The sequence below is a fragment of the Acanthaster planci genome, linkage group LG05 (assembly GCF_054643075.1).
Source record: "Acanthaster planci isolate LZ-2023a linkage group LG05, COTS_SCS, whole genome shotgun sequence".
In the NCBI taxonomy this organism is placed as follows: Eukaryota; Metazoa; Echinodermata; class Asteroidea; order Valvatida; family Acanthasteridae; genus Acanthaster; species Acanthaster planci.
The window spans coordinates 18591526-18614070 of NC_141781.1; the positions used below are offsets into that span (position 1 = coordinate 18591526).

Consider the following 22545-nt stretch of genomic DNA (forward strand, 5'->3'; position numbering starts at 1 on the left):
GTACCAAAACTGTTACACTGCCCTCTGGCAGACAAGGATCACTGCAACCCAGAGCTGTGTAGAGAGAGTTGCGACATGAGTGTCTCAATTCTTGGAACCAAAATGGTGGATTATGCATCGGTGCACATGGACAATCGGTACACAACAGCTGCGTGCTCTACTGCACGCATACCAACCATGTTAGTTCCAAAGATGGCACTACGCTTTCTGTATACAGCTCTGCTACAGCCTGTTCCATGCTGCTTGGACCCTGATTAATTTTAAGTCCATGTATCAAAGTGCAGAGGTGGAAGATTTCAGAATGGAATAAAAGAGAAAAGATCTCCTGACCTACAAGATGGAGCATATCAACTATAAAGTCTCCACGGGGGGAATACACCACATGATGCCAAACTTGACAAAAACTGACAGAGCACTTTCTACAGCAATGTTCCATGCCTTACTTTATACAGTTATGGAATGGAAGAATACATGTACATTATATATTCATATGTTTAGTAAAGAACACATTTTCTATATGAATTTTAAGATTTCAAAATATACACTACTCATACAGAGGCAGGTAAACAACTTATTTGTGTGAGAAAATATTGCAAATTGTATGCAGAAAGTTAATTGTATGTGATAGATTTGTTTGTAGGTTTTTAGCTCCTTTGGTTTTGCTTTGTTACTGCAAGCAAGTGCATGAGACTGAAGACAAAATGAACACATTCACAGTTACATCTTTAAGCTCACTTCTAATGGAGTAAATGTTAGTCGGTCTTCTACAAAAGATCTATTTTGTTTCTATTATGAAGCAATAATGAAACAAGTACCATTTGGGCATCATACAAATAAAAGAAGCCTTATTTTCTCTTCCCACAACTTGCAACAAAGACACTCATCAGTAAAAAGGAACTATTTGAAAAATATTAAACAAAGCTTACTGACATTTAAGATTTTAGCTTACTCAGTAAAAAATACAGAATGTCACTTATGGAAGGCACTTCTTTTGAAATAACTGTATTCAACACATAAAATAGTTGATACTACATGTACATATACATTCACTTCCACAAGTTCCAAACTCTACCATTATTTTCTGTAAATGTTTTAATGATATTCGTATGCTAATTAAAATAAAACTCCCCACAATTAAAATAAACATACACAACAGACAAGCTGGCCACTGCCAGCCAAAACAGATTGATATGTAAAACAAACCCAAAGAAATAGACCCAAAATATTGGGTAAACTGAGCTCTTCCTACCAATTTCTCTATGCAAACCATATTCTCTTGTCTGTTTCAATCATTTTTGGCCCCAATTATAACAAAGGGAACCCAATCAGGAAGGAAGCAACTCGATGACCAGTTCTGGAATTAATCAATTTCCAATGGCAGAGCCATCCTTCACATGATTGCTATCAAATAGCATTGTTTTTTCCACCTTTGATTCAACTCCTTGATTCATTTTGCTTCAAGTGGCTCGGGACACTTTTTTCTCCAATGAGAAACCTGTCACACACTTTACTGCTTACAGCATCATGTCACACACCTGTTGTTTCATCTTTTTGACTGCCGCTTTATCCATTTTTTTACAAGCAGCACAGTACCTCAAGGGTGTGCAAAACTATCCGAGACTTTACAGCACACAATGAGCATTCTTATACGTATCATGTTTCTCCCTAATGTTTTAGTGAACAGGGGTGTACTTTGGTGACCCCAACCAGAACGTATGGCATCAAAGCAACAACCACAGATATGTTTCCGATGGCCCACCAAAAGGATGTAATAGGGAACATTCTTCACAAACATAATTTTCACTCAATAACTGGCAAGTTTCTAATGATCGCTGCTCTCTCTTGCACATACCAGTAGAAAGTAGCGCGTTTGGTTTGCTGTGTGCGACGACAAAGTTCGGGGGCACAGAATTCTCTTATTTTTTGAGACGACAAATTACGTTCTTATCTTCTGCTATTTTGGACCAGTGGTGAAACAACTCCAGTGCTCGATTTGCATTTTAGTGGAACGATGATGTCACGCAGGCACGACTGCAACGCCGAAAACACTCAACCAGTGACACATGTTTCTGGTCAAGGTCGCAAGAACGATTTGGCCATTAAAGCAGTAAAGTACATCAAGTGTATGCCAAACCTTCAAAAGGTTTACTGATGCAATGAAAAATTCACTACCACCTTGGTTTAATAACACTTTTAATAGTCATTATGAATACAGGGCACAAGACAACTTTTGGCCTGACTAGACTGTTGCCAATATACATGTACATAAAACACTTGGTAATGATGTCATGTACAGTTTTTAATGCAGGTAAAACACTGAATGGAATGCTATGACTAATGTGAAAGCCACTCTCTGTAACAGCAAGCAGGGCCCAATTTCACAGAGCTGCTGAGCAAACAAACTTTGCTTTGCAAAATTCCATGCTGAGCTGAAATCTGTGTTAAACCAGTCAACAGCAATATAGATTGCATGCAACACCTTGGCTGGTAACCTGGTCCTGCTGAGCAGGTATTACATTTGCTCAGCAAACAGTTGTATCGAGCAGCTAATGTAAAAGTTGGTCCGAGTGAGAGTACAAAAAGTAGCCACGAAAACACAACGTATAAATCCTTATTCCCGGAAGAGCAAAAATATTCTTCAAGCAGTTTAGTGAGGTCCTGTGCTACTTTTGATCACTACTGGCAACATGCAGCATGGAAGTGTGGCACGTCAGAGACGTTCGCGCGGCCTGTGCTCTTTAAAGATAGCCATTCATGCCATTGACCATTGTCTTCTTGCCCACTGTCTCAATGTGGAATCCAAGCTCCAGTAGAAAGTTGTGGTCCAGGATCCGTCGGCCGTCAAAGGCAAAGGCTGGCTTGAGCATGCTGTCGTAGACCAACTGGTAGTCCATGGCCTGACAGGAAAGGACAACATGGAATTTATCACCTCCTCGGAGTCCATTCAGCAATATTGGTTTTCCGAGAATTCCCAGTAATTTTCAAATAATATCTGATATGCTACTGGGACATGTATGTCCAATAGCAACAGACCACGCATCCTAAGGCGACATTCTGATTTACAACCTCAATGGCCTCCCACATTCGCTACAGTGCGAGTCTGCATTTTATTGAAAATGGAATTGCAAATAGAAAAAATGTCAGGCCTCCCTTCAGCAAATCTCACTTCAAATGCACAATCTTTCAGTTACCTTAAATTCGTCCCATTCAGTACATACAGCAAAGGCGTGGGTTCCTTTGATGGCCTCATAGGGATTGTCGAATATAGTCACAAGGCGATCCACTGGGGACACAAACAAAATGGCACTTGGATAAACATGAGACAGACACATTTTGGGTATCCCGACAAACCTGCGAAATAACATCTGCTTCATTCTATTCCAGACAGCACATGCTACGAAATATCTGACTGAAGAAACACAGTGCACTAACAATGAGAATCCACTGTCATTGCATCATATTTTGTTAGATGTTCATAGTGCAATCACAGTTGCACAGCACAAGGGAATAGAACGGTGGCAAAATTATAAGTAGTCCATGCACTAGCCAAATATATCAATGGCAAATCACAGTTGCACAGCACAAGGGAATAGAACGGTGGCAAAATTATAAGTAGTCCATGCACTAGCCAAATATATCAATGGCAAATCACAGTTGCACAGCACAAGGGAATAGAACGGTGGCAAAATTATAAGTAGTCCATGCACTAGCCAAATATATCAATGGCATAAGTTGAAAAACAAATTGGGTCTACCGGTCTTTGAAAAATGTACATTTAATGAGAATGGTTTGTGTAAAAAAACTGGTGTCAAAATGGTTGCAAGGCATTATGACGACATTGGAGAAAATGCATAGGGGGACAGAGATCTGCGCCCCCCCACCCCAATTCTTTGAGGGACAATCCATACGCTAGAATTCAAGCAGCTGCCATTTTCTCCACCGGGCAGCATTAATATTCATAAGGGCTGACCTTTGTCTGGGTCATCACAGATGCTTGGATGCTTCAGCTCACTCATGATCTGTTTGGGAACAACCTGTGGGTCATAGATGTTGAGTCTGGCGCCCTCTTCCATCAGGTATTTAGAGATATATATACTGGAGGATTCCCTACAATCAAACAAAATAGACGCAACTGTTGCTCACTTTAGGAAGAACTTTCACGTTACAAATCTGACCTGTGAGTAATCAATTAAGTTCCCTTTTACAAAACAAGCCTGAGCTCATTCCATAACTGTAACTGGTTGTCATAAAAATCAAGCAAAAACAGCCGTACCAAAACCTTAAAAAACCTTGTACACAATGTTAACCACTTGCTGCCAGGGGACCCGTTTTCAAGCACATAGGCTTTATACACGAAGCCGAGGAAGCTGTGCTCGGCACAAGAGACTGAGCTGCTGGGCATTACCGACATTTTTGCACTCTCAATAGTGGAGATAATCCAGCCTTGATTTGAAACAGTATACCACGGGTTTGGGCATTTAGTGTGAGCGGATTACTACCGGGGACAAAGCACTCCACCACCGCAGCGATGAGCCACACAGCACCGCTGCACGGCAATCTGGCCCCTATTGAAAAGAGGTCAGCAGCGCACTGTACCAGGTTCGTGAATAAAAGAAAGTTATATAACACTGCACAATCTGGGCTCTTTTTGAAAGGCTGCAGGCCTGGCTGAAATATTCAGTACGTGCGTTGAGTGCGTGTCCCCAAGAATCTCCATCAAATCTCACCGAGTGTCCCCTGTGTCCTTCTTGAAGGCAAACCCCAAGATCGCTATTTTCTTGTCGGTCACTGTGTTGAACAAACAGTTGATGATCTTGCTGGCAAACCGCCGTCGCTGGTAGTCATTCATGGCTATTACCTGGAAACCCCCAAAAGAGAAAATGCTAACACATACTGGATAACCAATGTGACTTTTCCACCATTTGACACGCATCACAATACGGTAAATTTAAACTTCCTGAAGTTCAGTCAAATAATAACATATGGATTCATTCGATTTTTGATATTCATCAATTGCCAATGTGATATTAAACGTTCGCTGCATTTTTATCTGTCAAATTTATCTTTCTAAACACTGAAGTGTGTTTACACCTCCTCCGCATTGTGACACAGGAAACAACGTGAAGCGGTTAAAGCTAGTCTTGAGACAAGTCCTGGTCTTGGGAACCAAAATACTGGCGGCAACTTCACATTACCAGAGGCCTCGTAGATGTTTTTACCTGGTGCCAATAGGCAGCCACTTGAGGTAGATTCAGAGCGTCGCATAAGTACACTAAATTCAGTACGTCCTTCTGGAAGCAACTCCCACCGAATCCTGCAAGGAAAACAAAGCATGTAAAGATTTTTTTTTTTTCATGTAGGTATGAAATGAAAGTGACAATACAAACCTACAAATGTACAATCTTGACAAAGATTCAAGGGAGACGTACGACCATGTACACACTCTAGCCCGTCTCCACCTTCGAACAGCCTTCATTTGGCGGCTCACCTAGACTAGCTTGCAGGAACTTCGGTCCTATGCGGGAGTCTGTGCCCACGGCGTGGGCGACCTCAGATACATCGGCCCCCGTGACTTCACAGATTGCACTCATGGCATTGATGCTCGAGATGCGCTGAGCTAGGAAGGCGTTGGCAGCCTGAAGAGATTGGGAGAGGAATAAAAGTAAGTTGCCCCTTGCAGCACATTGGATTGGCAAATATGGAATACGGCAAAAACCACAGTACATTGTACAAGGGCCAGTATAAAAAGTCATGTTCCCCATGTTTCTCTGACAGCTTTCCAGTTTTGCCAAGTCTTGAGCTCTCCACAACCTGTTCTTTGTGGGCATTGGCATAATGGCTAAAACTGGATTGAAACCACAGAGTGATTTTTGTTTTGAAATAAAAATCAATGCCCATTTTAATGTCAAAACTAACGGGTAGATTTTGTTCCTTTAGCACAGAAAGGGACTATCAACGCGAAGTGCTCTACTGTTCCACTCAAATAACAGCCTGCCTGCTGATTCACGTTTAGAATGTTTTCATGTGTTGAAACACTGGCAGAAACGTTAAACCACTGGGGAAACGCTGTTAACGTACCCGGTACCAATAGCTCACCCCTTTACTGTGTTATGTGTCAGATGTGACCAGATCCCACAAACTGAGCCTAAGGGCCATTTTTCCTACCTACCAAGAACTTTGTTTGGATTAAAAGTCTGAGTTTTGGAATTCTGGTCAAACTGGACTGTGACCAATTGGACTTTCTTTCTGAGGAGAAAAGACGGGAGGGGGAAAGGAACCGGTAGATAAGGTGGGTGCTTCACATCTCAGGTTTCAAAAAAATCTTAAGGCTAAAAGAAACCAAACAAAAGAAACCAAAAACCCTCACCAGTTTGGAAAGTTCTGATGACCAGGTATTGGTGAGAATGATCCTCTCTTTTGTAATCCAGTGTTCATAGACACCGGCCAGCTCTTTCATAGCCTGGCGCCCCAGCTTGGACTCCTCGCCACCAATCAGCACCCGGTCTGGGTTGAAGAGGTCCTTGACGGCTGTGCCTTCGGCCAGAAACTCCGGATTGGACAGCACCTTCACAAAAGGTAGACACAAATAGGATTTAACCAGACATGGCCTGGTCTCGAGGGGGTCATTGGAAACTGAGGGTTCTGCTGGACAACCCAGGTTTGGAATGAACCAATAACTTCAACAAGGAAAACAAATTAACTATAGACTGTGCCGGTGTGTTTTCCAGTGGTTTTTTTTAATGATCACAGTCGGGTCTGGTTTCAAGGGCTTCTTGCTACAATGTACAGTATGGTACCTGTACTCCCGGTAGGTCTGGACTGTATTTCAGTATTAGCAAATAGTCGGGTTTTTTTCCAATACTGAACGATCCCAACTAATGATCCATAATGCCCGCAAACTAGTACGTTAAGAAACTTTGCAGAACCCTTTTCAAGTATTAACCACCATTAATTTTGGTTTTTGTTTCTTTACCCTGCCTGACATGTATTTAACACTGTATAACCAGTGTATGCCGACGAAGGCTTGTGAAAAAACCACATGCGCACTCAGGTGGGACTCGAACCCACGACCTCCTGCTTACTAGTGCAGACGTCTTAACCAGTCGACCACCGAGCTTGCCGCATAATTCATTCCTTTCTGTGTGGTTGAAAATGACTGGTGTTTATTGACCTATCACATAATTTTTGGATTGATAAATGATAATTATCCTTTTAAGTTTAGGTGATTTTTCCAAGGCTGACAACAACCTTCAAGTGAATGTTGGCTTATCGCTATTTTTCGATGGTGTAATCAGGGCCAATTCCAAAGAATACCACGGAATCAGTAAATTTTGTGATATTCTGGTTTGCTGTGTGTTTGTAATGCATTAAGTTGTTCGTTTTTTTAGTTTTTGTCTTTTTTATGATGAATGAGTCACAAATTTTAACTAATTCACTCATTTTATGTGACTGATGAATTAAAAATTGTCTATAGTGTTATCTGTTTTAAGTTTTCCTTATTGAATTTTTTCAATTGTACAATGCCAACCTTGCGGCTGATTGCTATTCAAAACATTGAATCAACCACAGTGATAAACACATTTACATGCCCTCCAGCATAAGCAGGAATAGAGAAATGTGTAAGGCCATTCAACTACACAGGCACATAAACATGTACATATGTAGGTTTAAAGACACCCTGCACCTGTACACATAACAAGTCCAAATCTCCTTTCACCAATGCAAATATTTTGTCCCAAATGGAATCCAGCTCAACGGGACACACAGAGAGAAGTATTTTCCGTGGGAGCCATCCCCTACATGTACAAAGCAGACACATGCTGGGTAGGGGTGGGTTGATTCTGCTCACACAATGAGTACACGTTCTGTTCAATGCTGAAGGTTACTAGACTACTAGCCAGACGAATTTATTGTTGCTGGATCTCAAGAAGCACCCAGTAAACTGTTATGTTCATATATATTTTGAGAGATTTTTTTTTCGGGGGATTTTATTTTTCCTCTGTTGTTTGCCAGCACATGTACCGGTACATTTGGTTCAGAGCAGTGCGAGTGAACAGGGCTGACTTTACCTACGTGAGGCCTTGATATACATGTATATACCGGTACATGTACACGTAAAGTGTTATACAGCAGAAACTCAGGAAGAAATAGACGATTGTTTTTTTAAGGATAAGAGAAAATGCAAATAAAGTGTACTGTTAGGTGAAATTTTATTGTCACAAAATCCGTTCTCAACATCCACCTGCCAATCACAATGACATGTGCATGTATTGTTGCTAATTTGAGTCAAAGATTACTGCATATTATTCCTTTGCTAATTAAAAGAGATTTAATTGTATTAGCAAGAATGTATGGAACTAGTAAGGACAAAAACAAAAAAACCGAAACGAAAAAAACATGATCTAATGGTGTGGAATAATTCACCGTTCCTTTTGTTAGTTGTGAGCAATAAAATAATTAAGAATAGCTGAACCAAGAAAATTCTACGGGACTGCCCGTATTTTGTGCATATCAACCTGTTGCCATGACCATCCATTCCATTCCACTACCTACCGGTACATGTCTTGCAAAGTTACTCATCCAAAAGAAAGTTGAAATCTCATAACACAGACAAATGTGCACTTTATCACAAAATGAAAAACCCTCAGAATTAAACAACCATCAACATCTTGGACCAAAAAAAATCGAGAACCAGATTGAGTCTGTAGAAAATACTGGTAGCACAGTCGGTCTCGGTCTTATGGACTTAGGTCTTAAGGACAGGATGCACTTCCCCCAGCATTCACAAAATGCTGGCAACCAGCAGATCTGCTACATGAAAACCACTCTCAGTGAGTGCAGTATACACCCGAGACCGACGGTGCTTACCAGTATTTTCAACAGACTCAATCAGTTTCGGGAATTTGTTTGTTTTTTATGCGTTTTTTTTTTTGGTCCATAGGCGAGTTTTTCATGAACCTTACATGTAAGGCTGGGATGAATTTCTTGAGACGTCAACCTTCATTTATGCATTATGCATGGGGGGGGAGGTACCTGTGTTCCCTCATGGTCTTGGAAAACTTGCTGTGAGCCCATGTTCCAAATACATGTAAATCAGCCAAGATACATGTACATACGTGTAAATGTTCCTGTCATGCCTGTTGGGTGTTCACTGCTCAAACATGTACTGGTTTCAGGTACTTATCTTAACCTGAATTCTCAATTGGCAACAGTGTGACACGTACATTTACCTGTATTGCAAGTTCATATCCAACCTCACATGCAGTACCCAATGCAGTGCTAGAGTTCAACACTGACGCTCTTTGAAACCCGACCGAGCTAAAACCAGAATTCCTTCTACCCCGGCAGGTCAATGATGTTCAAGAAGCTCTTCATGCATGTACATGTGTTTGCTCGATGTCAAAGATTACACATGTACCTAATGATAAGGACCACACATATCGCTCACAAAATATACACATACGACACCTAATCAAGGCATAATTCATTTCATCTGCACAACAGAAGGCCTTCCAGCAGCCACTGAAAAAGATGACTGTTGGGAGGGGGGGAAGAAATGAAACGACAAGATCAGGGCTGATTGTCAAGTTCATTGTGAAAGAGGCTTGGTCTCGTAGTGCTTGCACTAACATAAAACACAGCCTTGGCAAGAACTAAAGTTAAAGGTACCGTACAATGTGCCACCACTATCTCGTTGACAATGTTTCCCTGATGCGTTTTACATTTTTGTCATGCCTTGAACACTCCACAACCTGTTCTTCCAGTGCATCAGTGCAGAGGCTGTGACCAGACACAAACGACGGAGCGATTTCTGTCTTCAAATTTCTGTTCTTTGTCCTGTAGAAATCTGGAACCCAGGAGAAATAAAGGGATCCCAGTGCAGAGCAGCTCAAGGATAGAAACTGGTCAAGTTCACGTACATCTTGGCATTGGTAACCGTTTGCAGGAGACAAAATTACGACTGTTTACTCACTGCCGATGGGTGAAAGACACTTCCGCACCCTTGTGGTATGTGTACACGTAGTTCACTTTTGTGCATGCCCCAAATTCAAACTGGACTATCTGATTATCAATCATTTATTTATAGCAGCCACGAGATACGCACATGCACTGCTCGTCTAATTGTCAATTACTGATATTGGTTCTATCAGGTCTGTCTGCTCTGACAAGACCTACATGTACCTCAACGACAATTTGTAAAATCCTGAATTTTTATCTCCAACTTATTGCAATTATTACTCAAAAGCAAATACATGTACACTTCTGTTTTGTCGATAAAACCAAGGCAGGACCTACGTACCGGGTAAATATTGGACCATGACAAAAATAGGCTCATTTTTTTCTTTTCTGCCTCATGCGGCTTGTTAACCCAAACCTTCCCCAACCACACAGAATTAAACAGTAGTAAAGTGTTTAATTCTGTGGGGATAGGGCTGGTAGGCCTATAACAGCTGGCTTTTGCATTGGGTTTGGCATACCCCAGAAAAAAAAATCCAAGAGCCTGTGTGCACAAAGTCCCATATGGGTGTTTAACTTTGTGTGAATGGGGAAGGTTAGGTCCAGCAACCCTAGGGGGGGGTTAGGGTTGATGATTCATCCACTGACTAATTCAATACCAAGAGAAGAGACGTGCCCTTAGGTGTCCGAATACATTCAATTTTGCAAAACAACTGTGATGTGATATAACAAATGAGTTTGTGCGAAACACAACTGATCCTGTGACAAAAGCAACAGGTACACGTACCACCAATTTCACACACCGAACCTGAAGCCAGACATATGAAAAGAACGGTGTAAAAACTTCAAATTGTTTACTGGAGATGGGATATATATGTAATATCCTTTTTGACTGCATTGAATCAGGTTTTCCGCTGATTACTTGACCAGTCCAAGGCTTATCATTCAATTCAACTTTGAATGTCAGCTGCACCTGCAAGAAAACCTCCCTGTGAAACAAATGAAAGCAATGTTTGACCCAGATTTTATACAACAAAGTGATTAAGCCCTCTTTTTTTAACCACAGGGACACTTTCCGCATCTGCAACTGCAATACCATTTTATTGGTGCACACCATCTTTTCGCCAGACTTCGCATCTGTCCACGGAGGTGCGATGTTTTTATTTCCGATAAAAATGCCCACAACAAACTAATCAGAGTTCAGATGATGAGCTACGTAACAGCTGTGGAAATACCAACACCTTACACTTACACTGGGCAGGCTTTGTTCTCATTTTGTTTCATTTTATCATGCTTCACGCTCAATGAAAAGTCCAGGGGATACAAAATTGTTGGCATTGCACAGTCAAATTCTCAGAGAGAAAGATTAAAAACACACGTGCTAGCATAGGTAACGATTTGCTCTGTAAATACTTTCATGGATTTAACAGATACATTCACACAAAGGCTACCAGGATGATTATCATATTAACCCGTTGCTATTTGCTTACAAGGAAAATAAAACTGTGGGAAAACATGCTTTCAATATAAACGTACATGTACATGTAGCTGTTTGGATTGCAGCTGACAAAACCTCGGTTTTTTTCAATAGGGGAAACGTTGTGTAGACTTGAGCAAGTCTTCACTGCTTGAATGGTGTGAACACATTTTGGTCTCACGTCCACACAAGAAATGCCATGCTTGTATATGGCTCTAAAGTGCTGCAAAAATGCAGAAATGAGCAAAAATGAGCAAACACGTACATGTACCTACCAGGACAAATGTACATACATGTACATGTATGAATGTGCATGTACACTGTATGAAGTTGCATTTACCATGGTTTGGAGTAGAAAGTCAATCATTAAGATTGGGTATTTAGGTTACAGAAATTTACATGTAAAGCAGTGCCAAGTTAAATTTTGCTTATTGTTAATATTTGTTTGTTTGTTGCTGTTTCATTACACAAAATGTCTTTGCAAATTCCAAACTAACCTTTCTTAAAACAAACCACAACTTTTCAGAGATCAGTACTGATAAGACAGGTATGAAATTAAATCAAAGCTTTGTTCACAATGACTTCTGGTATGTTTCACTCCACAGAAAGTGTGGCTGGTCACTATGCACGCCAGTCAAACAATGGCAATTTGGATTCAGGCTTTTTGTAGCAGCCACGGTTAATGGGATACTTGACCATGTGAAGAGCATACACACACTGGTTGTTAGAAACGGGTCCACGTACATGTACACATGTACGCAGTCTTGAGATACAATGAAATCCATACAAAGCAGATTTCACATGGCATGCTCAATTCTTTTTGAGAGGAACTTACACATACTGGTACGTGTAAAAAGAGTCGGGCATAGTGGAACTGGTAGAAGCAAAGAAGGATAACAAATACATTCACATGTATAAGGGTCACTCACCGACATCACGTTGTCACGTGACTTTCGACTCACCTGCTATATTGGCCATCAAGCCAACTCATGCGACGTACATGCACTGCATAGTCACATGCAATTTGGATCAATGTTCCAGAAGAAAATGACGAATCCCATGAACACATGAAAGAAATTATATATTCCGACACTGCTAATAACTTGTATGGTGTTCACAGGGCACGACATATTCAGAAGCGGGAGATACTGGGCTCCACTGATCCATATTTGTTACCCAAATCAATGTTTTGTGAGGTCATGCGTACAAGTACATGAAATGTTCTGGATTTATGGTATCTAGATATCTTCATCTACATGAACCAGTATACCTCATCCATTCGACATCGGTGTACACACATCAATCGCGGAAAAACTACAAGAGTTTGGAAGCCTATAAATACATTGTGGCCGGATTTGTGAAGGAACTGATGGTTTGCAAGAACGTCAGTAACACTTACGTGTATGTTGTTATGAGCAAAGTAAATTGTGTGAACACTGCAGAGTCGCGTGTGCGAGTCGGAGTTCAGAGTCGCGTCGAATTGCAGTGATCCATTTCACTCTTCAATGCGGATTGGCAGGAATCCAATAGAAATGCAGATCTTTTGGAGTATCTTCACGATAGCGCCGCCCTATGGCACAGCAAACCTTCCCCATTTTACAGCGACAGCGTACAAACCATGCTTGCACGACTGCACGTGTATTTGCATGGGTTACCATGCATGCGCTTGACGGTCATTATGGCGGCATAAGCAAAACTACTGACTGAATGACGTCGTGTGAATTTCCCATCTGTAACCGGATCCCAGAAAATGAGTCTTTAATTGGCATGATTACGATGGCAGGGTTCGAAAGGAAATCTGAAATCCACATTCCAAGACTCCACCAGGACTTTCCAGTACCAAAATATGACAATTTCTGTGCCATTTGCAGAGAAAAGTTGGTTGGTATTTTGGAACTGGAAGACTGCAATAGCCATACCTTCAGACTGACAAGGATATACATACATGTACCGGTAAATTCATCATAATTATGTTATAACACCGATAGCAGCCCCTCAAAAATTACCCTTGCAGGGACACCCTGTTCGTTTTTTTATTTTCCCCCCTCATTTTCCATGAACTTTGCATGACTTTCAAAGACAACTTTCTTTCCAGGATTTTTTAAAAGAATTTTCCATGACCATGGGAACCTGGGATGGGTCACACATGCATGGCACAAGTGGAGGGCGGGCACTCGGTAATCGGTGGGTTGTGCATGTCGGTCATTCTATTAATTTGGGGTCCATTTTTTTCCCATCCCCGTTACATCTGACACTTAATGGCAATCTGGCATTTTTAATGTTTAAAACTCCTTGTTTGATTTCCATTGATTAAGTACTGCAGATTACCTGCAAAACAGATAAAAAACAGTTTGAAATCTGTTTTAGTGATACAGTAAATCCCTTGTCAAACTTGTCAGATGGTATACATGTCAGAGGTAACAGGGACAGAAAACATGTCACACTTTGGACCTATAAGTTAGAGAATGACCCATATACGTTGCAACATTTGTTATGGCACATGTAAATGTTGGTTCAGACCACTACCTGGAATGTGCAGCCTGCTTTCTTGTTGGCTTGAAGGATGCACTGTATGCTCTCCGCCGCCTTGACCGGTACCGTGCTTTTCTCCACGACAATCTTGTTGCCCGTCGTGGTGATTCTGGCGATTCGTCTGGCTGCGGCCTCTATGTATTTGAGGTCTGGTGCTCGTCCCTGTGCGTGGATAGGATTTGTGGAATCCAAGAAGCAATCAAATCAAGACGGTAACCACACATGATATGGGTAAAGACAGGATAGGCCATTTCTGTACAGTGTACTGGCAAATAAGGTGTCTTCAGAAAATCATGCTACCCGTAGATGTAACTTGACAACTTTAAAGGCGCTTATTACAACATCTATTAAGATCCAGCATAGTTCACGTAGTCATTTGAAAACAAATAATAATAAAATCCAAAGTGTGCTTATTTTCAGAGTATGATCTAGACAATTTCATTATGCATTTTCTCTGTATTTAGACTTAATGAAATGTCAGAGACCATTTAACCCCTTGACAACGGGAACTTTTTTCTGAAAGCCGACTCCGAGAATTCCAGCCTCGCTTGGCCACGAAGGCCACCTGCAAAACCGCAAATTCTCGGTTTGTGGCCCTGCGTGCTCTGCACGCTTTGAATTACATGGTGAAAAGGCTCATTGTTCTGCAGCATGCAGCTCTACTCACGCTTCCACATTCCTGTTGGGACTATTGTGAAGCTGCTAATTATGCTGCAAAATCGGTCTTTTCATTTCTGGGCTACACACAAAGGCCAATCACCATATATACAAGAGCAAGGGTCTGCCTTCTTTCACCGTTTTCACTCGAGCGTGGACTGAGAATAATAGCTGAAAAGCGGGCTGACGATCTCAATTTTTACGGCGGCTTTTACCCTCATCCGTCGCGAAGTGGTTCAAGAACTAATAACAGATGTAAAATTTACCTTGGTAGGGGCTACATATTTGGAGCTACATTATAAACAAGTATGAAAAGTTTACAGGTAAGCAGTAGTCAATCAAAAAATCAAAGACCCATATCTCAAACACATTGGGATCCAAACTACAGGGAAATAAATCAGTTCTGAGGGTTGATTTGCACAGGCCAATATTGTCCAAAATATCAACTGAGTCTGTGAGAGTTCAGAGAAAATGTATGGTGATATTTCACAGCGCAATCAGTGGTTTTTCCCCATAAATGGACTGGTAAGAAAAATGGAAGTATAATAACAATTCAAGCTTCCTCTTCTCAAATTCAGGTTTCCCTGACAAGGAAGCAGCCTCCCTCGAGTTTCCTCATTCCCAAATCATGCGTGTGTACGCTTCATAATTGAATGGAAATCAAACGTTCACTCCATCGGTGCTTTCCATTACACAGTTAGCTAATTTATCAAGTACTGGCATGACTGATGCCTCTTCCTTCAGGGGAAAAAAAAACAGGAGCAACTTTTACCTTGCCTATGCCAAACGTCTTTGTCGGCGTGTTGACCGAAATGAAGATGAGATCTGCCTCTTGAATGGCACTGTCAATGTCAGTTGAGAAGAAGAGGTTGGTGCCTCGACACTTCTGCACAACTTCCTTCAGCGTGGGCTGGAGAATTACAATTCAATTTGACGGGCTCTGTAAATATTCTAAAGCAAGACTTACATGCACATGCACGTATCTAGTCCTCATCTTTTTTTAGTTTTATGCATTAACTATCAATGAAACAAACTATCACAAGAAAACCATAGAAAGATGCACAGCAATTGAATGTAACAGTGAAATGTTGGCTGTGTCTCATTGTTTAACCCGGTAGTATGTACATACACAAATATACACATAAGCAGGGTACTGGTGAGTAAGGTTGGTGCTTTTCAAGTGTAATGCTCGGCACTCCAAAATTTGCTACACTGTATGTTGTATCCATTGCACTATACACGTACATGTAGTTATATTTGGCAAGCAAACCAAGTGACAGGGAATACTGTGGAACTGCAAGGCGCCATGACCAACTGTTTTTTGGTTTTTGTTTTTTTTTCCAGTGAACTTGCCAAGGCTCAGACTCTACTGTAGACTTGTTGCCGTTCTCGGTGCTGCATTTCGTTGCACTTGGCACGGTCATGATAGAAGGCAGAGTATGCCTGTACAGTACTGCACATTGAAGAATCGCATGCAAACTTCCCAGTACACTGCACACCCAGCACCCACGTACAGTGTACTTGTATGAGCATACAGTCAAACCCTAACAAGAGCGCTGTTAACACAACATTCTACTCAGATGTGTTTCAATAGAAAAGTTAGAGGTCCCAATCCTTTGCTCTCAATTGTCATTCCTGATGATGCAAGGTTCCTGTTACAACAATGTCATCTGCACAGTCCCCAAAAAACCTCTTATTAAAAATACATGTACAGTACACATGTACATGTATGTGCTTGAACATGTAACAAAAGCAACCAGTACGTACACAAATGTACATGTACCGTACATGCACAAGTACACGTATCTACATGTACATACATGTACACTCTGCACCAAAGAAACCTCCGTAAAAACTCCTTGTGTAGAAGTTGAGAAGACATTTATCCAAAATCCCAGAAACTTTCAACCGCGTTACACAAACAAAGACCAATCGGAAGTCCAAGAAAAAGTTAATGGAGTCCAACCAACAAAGTCCCAGTGCCGCATTTTACAGTGTAGGCACAGAGGACAACAGTACCTCGTATATTGGAAGATTGAAATCTTTGGAGTTCCACTGGTCAACACGCTCCTGACTCAGGTCAACCACGGTGACCTTGATGTCTGGGCACTTGTAGGCAATTACTGAGCAGGTGGGCCCACCGACGTACCCCGCTCCAATACAGCAGACTTTCTGTACGCCCATCTTCTGGCTGCGTTCAGTAAAATGTTCAGTTCAATAAAACAGTTCAGTGGATCTGTCCAAGAGAAAGAAAAATATGTACCGGTATCAGTGGTTGACAGGATTGGATTTATGGCACAGCAACTGCACCGTATATACACGCAGTGCATTAAAATGCATGGAGTTCACGGGCCATGAGCACGCTTCTGGGTCTCTGAGAATGAATATCGGTACGTACATGCTCATCTTCAGAGCTGACGTAAGTTGAACTAGGCGAAGCATTTCTGAGAAAATGTTTCAATGGCCTCTACAGTTTGCTCTGGGAGACTGGAAAGATCCGCAAAGATCCGCGAGGAAAAAAGAAATTTGCACCATTTTCTGTCACTCGTGTTGCAAGTTCATTTCCAACTGTTCCTGTGCTATGTAACTTACCCTATCTAGTCAAGTTCAATTTATAATTAGATACATGTACATGTACCAACTGGAACACGAGATGGATTATTGAATTAAGTCCAATTTGAAAGCATATAATTAGATGAACATGTAATGCACTTTTGTTGATGATATCCACCAAAGTTCCCACAATTCAGCGTAAAGTTTCCTTACAAGAGAATACTTCCCTGATTAAGGATACACAATGCATCCTAAAAGTCGAACCCCAGTTACCAGAAGCTCTTAGCAAATGTGATTGAGTCTTGCATCTGAGGAACTTTCCCAGTGAACTAACTCAGCCCCCTGAGGTGTGTGAAAAACCTGTTCTTTTAATTGAAGGATTGGGAACTTAAGGCTCAAGCCCTCCCCCCCAGTGTGCGAGGGATAAAAACAACTGACTTATAATTAGAGGATTCATGATAGTCAAGACTAACCCACCCGCACAATAAGGCAATAATATTTGATGCCTTGGGAAAAAATCCAGGATTATGGCCTTGTGCACACATGTACACACTTCCCTGGGATACGCCCACACTTCCAAACAATAATGGAGATACAATGCACTTGTTCACACGTATGTACATGTAAGTAGATCAACGAGTACAATAAAGAAACAAAAAAAGAAACAAAGATACCGGTAACTCCTCTTGAAAATAAAAATTGGAAATAAAAATGTATACTGCTTGTGAAAATACATGTAAACACTCAGTATACTTGTACAGTGTAGGCGCTATAAAGAATGAAAGTACACAGTATTGGTACCAGTACCAGTGCATGTACATGTACATGTAGCTGGTCGGGAAAATAAACAATCAATTACCGGTTGATGTTCCTCCACACAATAGACCAGTAACATAAATACGCATTCGTTCCCTACTCACATTATTTTTTGCCGGTTTTGTTTCTTGCTGCTGCTTTATTGCAGTTAGTAGTACTATACCGGGTACTGTACATGTTGATACATTGCATTTTAGAGGCCGTAGCTGCATGTACATGTAGTGCTAACCTTTGAGATGGCCAGATTTGCGACTGTGCTACACAGAACCATCTCGTCAAACTTCGGCATTTCAACAGTCACTGCATATGAGTGAGGTTCCATAGTTTGGCTAATGAGACTTAGCACTTACTGGTACATGTACATGTGCGGTACATGTATGCTCCCTGATACACGTCAAGTCCCAGTCACCTCCAAACATATACATGTAAATTATTAAACAGTGTCCTGTTTTTTGTTTTTTTCTTGAGAGATGGCTGCATGTTTCTGCTGTGGCTGCATACCAGTAATATCTACAATGACCTAAACCTTACATGTAGATTCAGTTTTTTATACATGGGGATTCTGTTTATTACAATTGGAATGCATGCTTACCAGCATAACCTTTACAGGCCTGTCTTTTACAAGATACAACGTACCGTACATGTACAGTAAAATGACGTTCAAGTAATCTAAAAGCTGTCTTTGAGAGTGTGTGAGTGTAACTTAGCTTTGTAGCCATCTCAAGTTAGGCGTACACTTGTATTCGACTGGAGTCAGAAACTTGGCAAACAAACATTGCCAGAATGGGCTTTTGAGGCATCCCTCAGGGCATTGTGTACTCTGTCCTGGACAGAGACATTGTCATTCATAGAGAAAAGCTTCATTCAACATATTCAATGCACCAGCGGATCACCTCAAAATGCCTCACCACCACACCCACATCTCATTACAATATGAATCTCACCATCCTACTAGACAAAAATATGTGCGTACACTGTACCCATGTACTGTACATCTTGTTGCAAGTACCGTACATGTACAAGTTTCCTGCCTCAACTGAGTTTTGCTTCTTGTTCAGGGTCGTACACTGGAACGCCAGTGAGATTTTGTGATGGAAACAAGACGTCTGATGGATTCTTTTGTTAGTCACTGATACACCAGCAGTGCTGGGTGAATGTACATGTACATGTATGTGTATGTACATATATGTGGTTGGGCATTACTGAACTTGTGCTTCAATAGCAACTTCACGGACTAGTGTGTTCACTCAGCACTACCTGAGTACTATCAATTTAGTTGCATGTACATGTTATACACATGTACAGTACATGGGATTGTATGGGGCGGCACATGACAGGGATAGCCATAATCAGGTCCTGTCTCCTGCGACTACAGCTTTGAATTTTGATCAAAAGAGGCAGTGGTGAAAAGCCATAGCCAGTGGGCGATACTTGTACATGCCGTAGTCTTGCAAGGAGAGGCCGCACCGCGTGTTGCCAACACCAACTTGATTGATTTTTAAGTTTGTGAATCTGGCTTGAAAATTTTTTTTAAGTTAATGACCATCAGGATGACCTTTAGTTCAACACTTCTTGTGAATACCCCGGTTGCAAGAATATGATTTTCTTTACAGGAAGTGAAGAAATAACCAAATTTTCACTGCTCGAAAATGGCTATTGCATATTTGATTACACGTACATAATAATACCAATAATTTAGAATTTACAGTGCGCCCTTATTAACCTTGTTAATATGAGTATTCATTTTAAGTTCAGAGTCAAACCATGATCCCAAATTTCTGACATACGTGGCTGGATAGACAGCAGATTCTCCCACAGTGATGTTAGCAATCTTCAATTTTTGCAACTGTATGTGATTATCAACTAACAAAATAATCCATCAGATGTCTCATTTCCATAACAAAAGCTCACTGGCATTCCAGTGTACATGTACAACCCTGAACAATAAGACAAATGAAGAATGAAACAAAGTATGTAACTTACCCCAATAGCCATGATAGCTAGTCATCAAAACATGTGAGTACATGTACATGTATGTTTACATACCGCTAGGCCTATACACAGTTTCAGTCAGCAACTGGATAGAGAAAACTTTCAAACGTTGAATATGCTAAGATTTTCTTCCTTGAGGGGCCTTTCCTGAAAGCACAACACCACAACCTTCACAATATAACAATGCACTGACCGTTCACAGTAAGATGTTATTCCATCCCACCCAATACAAAAGTGAGCTGTCCTAGGGCCTGTGTGACAAATACCGGCTCCATGTACATTGTGCAACATAACAAATCCTCATTGACACAATGAATACCACTGATTACCTGTAGGCATTTGAAGCATTTCCATGATCTGCATTTAAAGCAGTTGTTTGCTCATTGGGTGGGGGCTGAGGGGTGAGGGCTATGGGGGTGGGGGCTGTGGGGTTGGGGGCTGATGAGGGTGGGGGCTGTGGGGTTGGGGGCTGTGGGGTTGGGGGCTGTGGGGTTGGGGGCTGTGGGGTTGGGGGCTGATAAGGGTGGGGGCTGTGGGATTGGGGGCTGTGGGGTTGGGGGCTGTGGGGATTGGGGGCTGTACGGGTAGGGGCTGATGAGTATGGGGGCTGATGAGGGGGGAGCCCATTGAGCAGGAGCTCATTGAGCAGGAGCTGATGAAAACCAAACTTATTTTTGTATCCCTAACAGTCCTAAATCCTTTAAGTTTAACACGATTTTACACACACCCTTGGGTGTTTGGGTTAATTAAACAATTTAAAGTCCTTAACAGCAATGTATGGCTCTTACATGAATCCCACTTTGATGTCAAGTCCACGCAGTCCGAGTCTGACCTTTCTGGCCCTCTCCATTATGTGCACGCATATGTACCGTATGTTCTCCAAGGAGGTAATACCAACATCTATATTACATGTACAGTGTGGACTTTGCCAAATATTTACCAACTCCCCCCCCCCTTCAAGTAGTCTGCTCTTTTTGCACTGCCACCAAAACATCGATCTACATGTACATGTACACTGTAAACGCACATGTACATACTGTCCATGTCGGGCACAATTATATTCGGTCAGCACGATCACAAAATCGCACTGTACTTGTCACTGCCAGTTGATCCTGTACAAAATCTCAGACTTTAATTCCCTTTTTTCAAAACAATTTTACAGTGCCGCAAATTAGAAAGACGGCGTCACTGGCTGATGGCAGAATAAATCGGGCAGTAAGATCATGGTAAGATTGACAGAGTGCAAAAACATGGCAAAGATCAATTCAAAATACAGTAACGCAGCTGTTGGGTAGATGCATCACCTCGTAATACAAGAGTTGAACTACATGTACATGTAGAGCCCTCATGTAACGTTAGCCCTAGCAGAAAGCCAGCATTTGTGTTACAGAAATCAACGGAAGGAGTTCCACACATGTCATATGCAGATGCCACTTGACACCCTGTGCCTAAACCCTTTGAAACTAGTCTTAAAAGTTCTAATTGTTTTCTAAGTACATAAATCATAATGTAAATGACTTGGTATTTTCCCTCCTAAACCAACATTTCTGGACATGTTTTTATGTTCTGATTGATAACAAGTCATAATTACTGCCGTCCGTATATGGAACTCTTTTCACATGGTTAGTTGTTCTTGAGCAGTTGAGGCTAGTCTCTTCCTACCTCCAGGGTCCAAGTAACTTTTACAAGGTTGGGCGCCCAACCACATCCCAATGACTTTTGTTTGGTCAACTTAAAAAAGGGTGATTGTTAATCGTAGAGTCCTGTTACTCGGTACTAGGGGTGAGCAGGTACTGCCAGCAAGATGCAATATACTCCCTGTATACATTCATTAGAAAATTATTTGTACATGGGCCGCCAACAGTACATGTACTTACATGTACGAAGTTGTGTCAGCTGGTCACAAGCAAACGTGTTTGACGTTCCGGCAACTGAGACTAGGGCCAGCGTGAACCTGACGAAGGTACAGGCCTGGCGCTTAACAGAATCGCCGCGAGTTAATTGGGTACTCAGGAACGAAGAGCTGACGTGGACAACGCCGTTCAGTCAGCGAGTAGCTTCCACTGATTTCACCAACGAGCTAAATTGAAATGCCGGTGGCATTCCACCCACTATTCAACTATCTGCATCCGTCTCCGAGTTCAACTTTTATGGTCTCGGGTCCTTGCTCTACGGTCTTACTTATGCAAATGCTTCAAGCGCCGGCGGCGGCCGACGCGACATAAACACTTAACAGTTGATAACAGGCATACACGTGTGAACAACGAAATTGGTTTGCCATTATGTCTGTGGTTAAATTGGCCGGCGCGGCAGGCCGGCCGGCCCCATGTGAGCTATACATACCAACCTCGTTCCCATGGGTACGATCTTACCGCGCCATGCTGGTTCCCACCATGCTTTATGTGATCATATGATGGCCCTGGAGGGACATCGCCAATCGTCAATACTGACGCCAATATTTGCGACCAAATTCACCGACTCGTTGTATCTCCAGTCGCAAACATTGCCGCGATTTTTTTTTCCAGCGAGCCAGATATAGAGAGAAGTTGCTCAGCTGTACA

At 41.7% G+C, this 22545-nt stretch overlaps 1 protein-coding gene across 5 annotated transcripts; it reads right to left on the minus strand.

Moving 5' to 3' along the window:
- Positions 1–405: 405 nt before the first annotated feature.
- ugdh (UDP-glucose 6-dehydrogenase) lies at positions 406–22264 on the minus strand. 5 transcript variants are annotated; one of them, XM_022252449.2, is made up of 11 exons: positions 21862–22264; positions 16643–16859; positions 15396–15533; positions 13961–14128; positions 6368–6565; positions 5489–5636; positions 5220–5314; positions 4728–4858; positions 3971–4107; positions 3192–3283; positions 406–2897 (listed from the first exon to the last, which is right to left on the minus strand). In XM_022252449.2, exons 2-11 carry the CDS (start codon positions 16805–16807, stop codon positions 2739–2741), a joined length of 1431 nt encoding a protein of 476 aa, XP_022108141.1. In that variant the 5' UTR covers positions 16808–16859; positions 21862–22264; the 3' UTR covers positions 406–2738. The 5 variants fall into 5 exon arrangements, with proteins under 5 accessions (XP_022108141.1, XP_022108145.1, XP_022108143.1 ...); XM_022252453.2 differs by lacking the exon at positions 21862–22264 and adding an exon at positions 20773–20792; XM_022252451.2 differs by lacking the exon at positions 21862–22264 and adding an exon at positions 20178–20311.
- Positions 22265–22545: the final 281 nt, after the last annotated feature.

Coding starts and splice junctions, on each gene's coding strand:
- ugdh (XM_022252449.2), bottom strand. CDS start 16,807: ATGGGCGTACAGAAAGTCTGCTGTATTGGAGCGGGGTACGTCGGTGGG. Junction 14,129..15,395: donor AGACGTTTGGCATAGGCAAG/GTAAAAGTTGCT, acceptor ATCCACGCACAG/GGACGAGCACCAGACCTCAA. Junction 3,284..3,970: donor CTGTGATGACCCAGACAAAG/GTCAGCCCTTAT, acceptor TTGTGTCCCCAG/TGGATCGCCTTGTGACTATA.